The following is a 2,500-nucleotide window of genomic DNA, read 5'->3' on the forward strand; positions in this document are numbered from 1 at the left end:
CGCCTGACTAAATCGTTGGAGGTAGTTGGTATCTCCTTCCATCGACTTAGTTCATCCGAACCACCCACAAAATGTAGATACTATCACGATTGAATGTCTTATTTAGTGGCTCGAAATGCTAGCTATCACGTCCGAACAACTCACAAAATATGGATATTATCCCGCTTGAAGAACTTATTAAGAAATTGAAGCATAAACCTGTTTGGAATTAACACCAAACAGGCCAGCCCAGAAGGAAATGCCCACATCGAATAAGGAAGGATTGGATGGAGGGGAACCACCTGTTTGGATGATTCCGCTCCACAACCAATAGAAAATGATGCCACTGTGCGTGCATGCATGAGCTAAGGTGTAGGCCTGTATTCAAAAAGTCTGGTCAACCAGTTGCTTTTTTTCTGTCATTTGTCATTTGTAGAATGACATTTGTAAAAAAAACCTATATAGGGTTTCCTTCCATTTTCCATGGAAGCAACAACAAGGCAGACGTCAACCGGGGGGTTATGTGCCCATGGATGGCTGGCCGGCTTGGAGGAGTAAAGGGCTGTGCACGACTTACCGAAACAAAGACAGATAGAGCAGAACAGAGCATTGGCAGAGCAAAGAGCATCGCATCGCACACACAGTGTCGTGGCGCTCAAAGAACCATGGGAGAGAAAATGAGAACAATAGCTTATATTAGCCGAGCTGTGTTCCTTGGTGTAGTCGTTTCGTTATATTGATTTGATCAACTGTGTTTGTTATTGGAGCTGCATTGATCTAACGTCAATGCCGTTATTTGGTAGGGGGAGTTGTGTGTGTGTGTTTGTGTGTCTGTGTGTCAATAATGCAAAGAGAGCAGTCTGCATGTTCGACGATATTTTTTAAAATAATTGTATTGAGTATGTAATACAAATCTTTTGTTTTGATATGTTTGGAAGTAGTCTTCTTTGCCTGTATTCAATCTTTCCTGTGTTTGTATGTTTCCTTCCATCTCTATAACATTGATTATAGGCCAGAAAGTTGGAACTGAAATGAGAATGAATGAAAATTTTGTGTTGAGTGAGCTTCTTATACTAAAACAAGTTTACAGAACTGCACAAATATAAACTCAAGATAACCTTTAAAACTGGTCAGGCTGCAATTGATATTCTCGGCATATCATCTAATATTCATGCAGTTTTCTGAAAATGTTAAGAGAGCAGGATTGTGTTCTTGTCACAGCGCCGAGGTCATTTAACTAATTAAAAACAAACAGAACGGCCAACTTCTACTGCCACAAACAGTTGGTAGAGATCTCAGTGCATGTGTTCGCTCTTATGTTGGTAGTGGGTGCTGATGGAGTCGGGACTAGGGGTGTGAATCAATCAGTATCTTACTGTTCCAATTGATTTGGATCCTTTGTTCACAATGATTCCCGATTCGAAATTGATTCTCGGTTCAGTACATTGCTTATTTCAGGGTCTTAACCAGCCCACTGTGTGCTTAGAAAGGCAGTGTGACAAATTATTGGATCAAAGCAGAGTAAAGTGTGTAAAGAATTTAAGATTATGTTGTTTATATATTTGAAAACGTTATACCAACTGACTGCAATGATGTAAAAATAACAATAAAAATAACAAATTTCAAATTTGATTTTTGGAAGATGTGAAATTGATTAAGAAAGAATCATGAATCTTAAATTAATCTATTTCTTCTTTAACCCCTGGTTGTCACAAATACCAAACTAGAACTGTTCCAAAGGGAACTTTAAGAATAAGTGGAGACTCTATGCAAATGAATACATCACATGAACACAATGATGACTGCAGTTTCAGTGGAGAAGTACCGCAATAACAAGAGTCAAATTTAAAAGTATTTTGAGGGATTCTGCGTCTCCAACAGGCTCTCCATTGCTGTTGCTCAGTTCCCTCTCCCCTGGATTTCTTTCACAATGTCATTTCATGCTCCTTTTTGGCATATACATATAGAAATAATGTTTCCAAAGCAATGTCAAGTAAACATCAACACATTTCAAGGGGGATTAAGAATATAATGAAATGTGGTGGAAATTAAATATGAAAAAAATATCACTTGACAGTGTACATTGGAATGAATACATATTTAATGTAGCTAAAATAAGAAGACATTTGCATGAGTTAGGTTTCACAAATCTGAAAGTTTGCATGAAAGTCAATATATTTTCCCTGTATAGTATTTTTCTTTTAAATAAATAACGAATGTACTCTCTCTCTCTCTCTCTCTCTCTCTCTCTCTCTCTCTCTCTCTCTCTCTCTCTCTCTCTCTCTCTCTCTCTCTCTCTCTCTCTCTCTCTCTCGCTCTCTCTCTCTCTCACTCTCTCTCAGCCATGCATCTGTTTGGACTGAACTGGCAGTTGCAGGAGAGCGAAAGCTACGGGGCATTCGAGAATGGTGCGGGAGCGAGGGACACCACTCCGAACAGCGTCATGATTCCTGCCGACACCAGTGAGTCTCTGAGGTTTAACAACGGGGCTGTCATCAGGGCCTGCTTGGCTACTAGCTAG

The 2,500-nt window shown here is 39.6% G+C and overlaps 1 protein-coding gene across 2 annotated transcripts in view; it reads left to right on the top strand.

Moving 5' to 3' along the window:
* The window catches only part of tenm3 (teneurin transmembrane protein 3), a 140,828-nt gene that overhangs the window by 52,494 nt on the left and 85,834 nt on the right, over positions 1 to 2,500 (top strand). For both annotated transcript variants that reach the window (XM_056585538.1, XM_056585529.1), the window contains one exon: positions 2,322 to 2,441. In XM_056585538.1, the coding sequence (XP_056441513.1) occupies positions 2,322 to 2,441 (120 nt within the window). The remainder of the gene's footprint in view (positions 1 to 2,321; positions 2,442 to 2,500) is intronic.

The sequence above is a fragment of the Gadus chalcogrammus genome, chromosome 3 (assembly GCF_026213295.1).
Source record: "Gadus chalcogrammus isolate NIFS_2021 chromosome 3, NIFS_Gcha_1.0, whole genome shotgun sequence".
NCBI lineage: Eukaryota > Metazoa > Chordata > Actinopteri > Gadiformes > Gadidae > Gadus > Gadus chalcogrammus.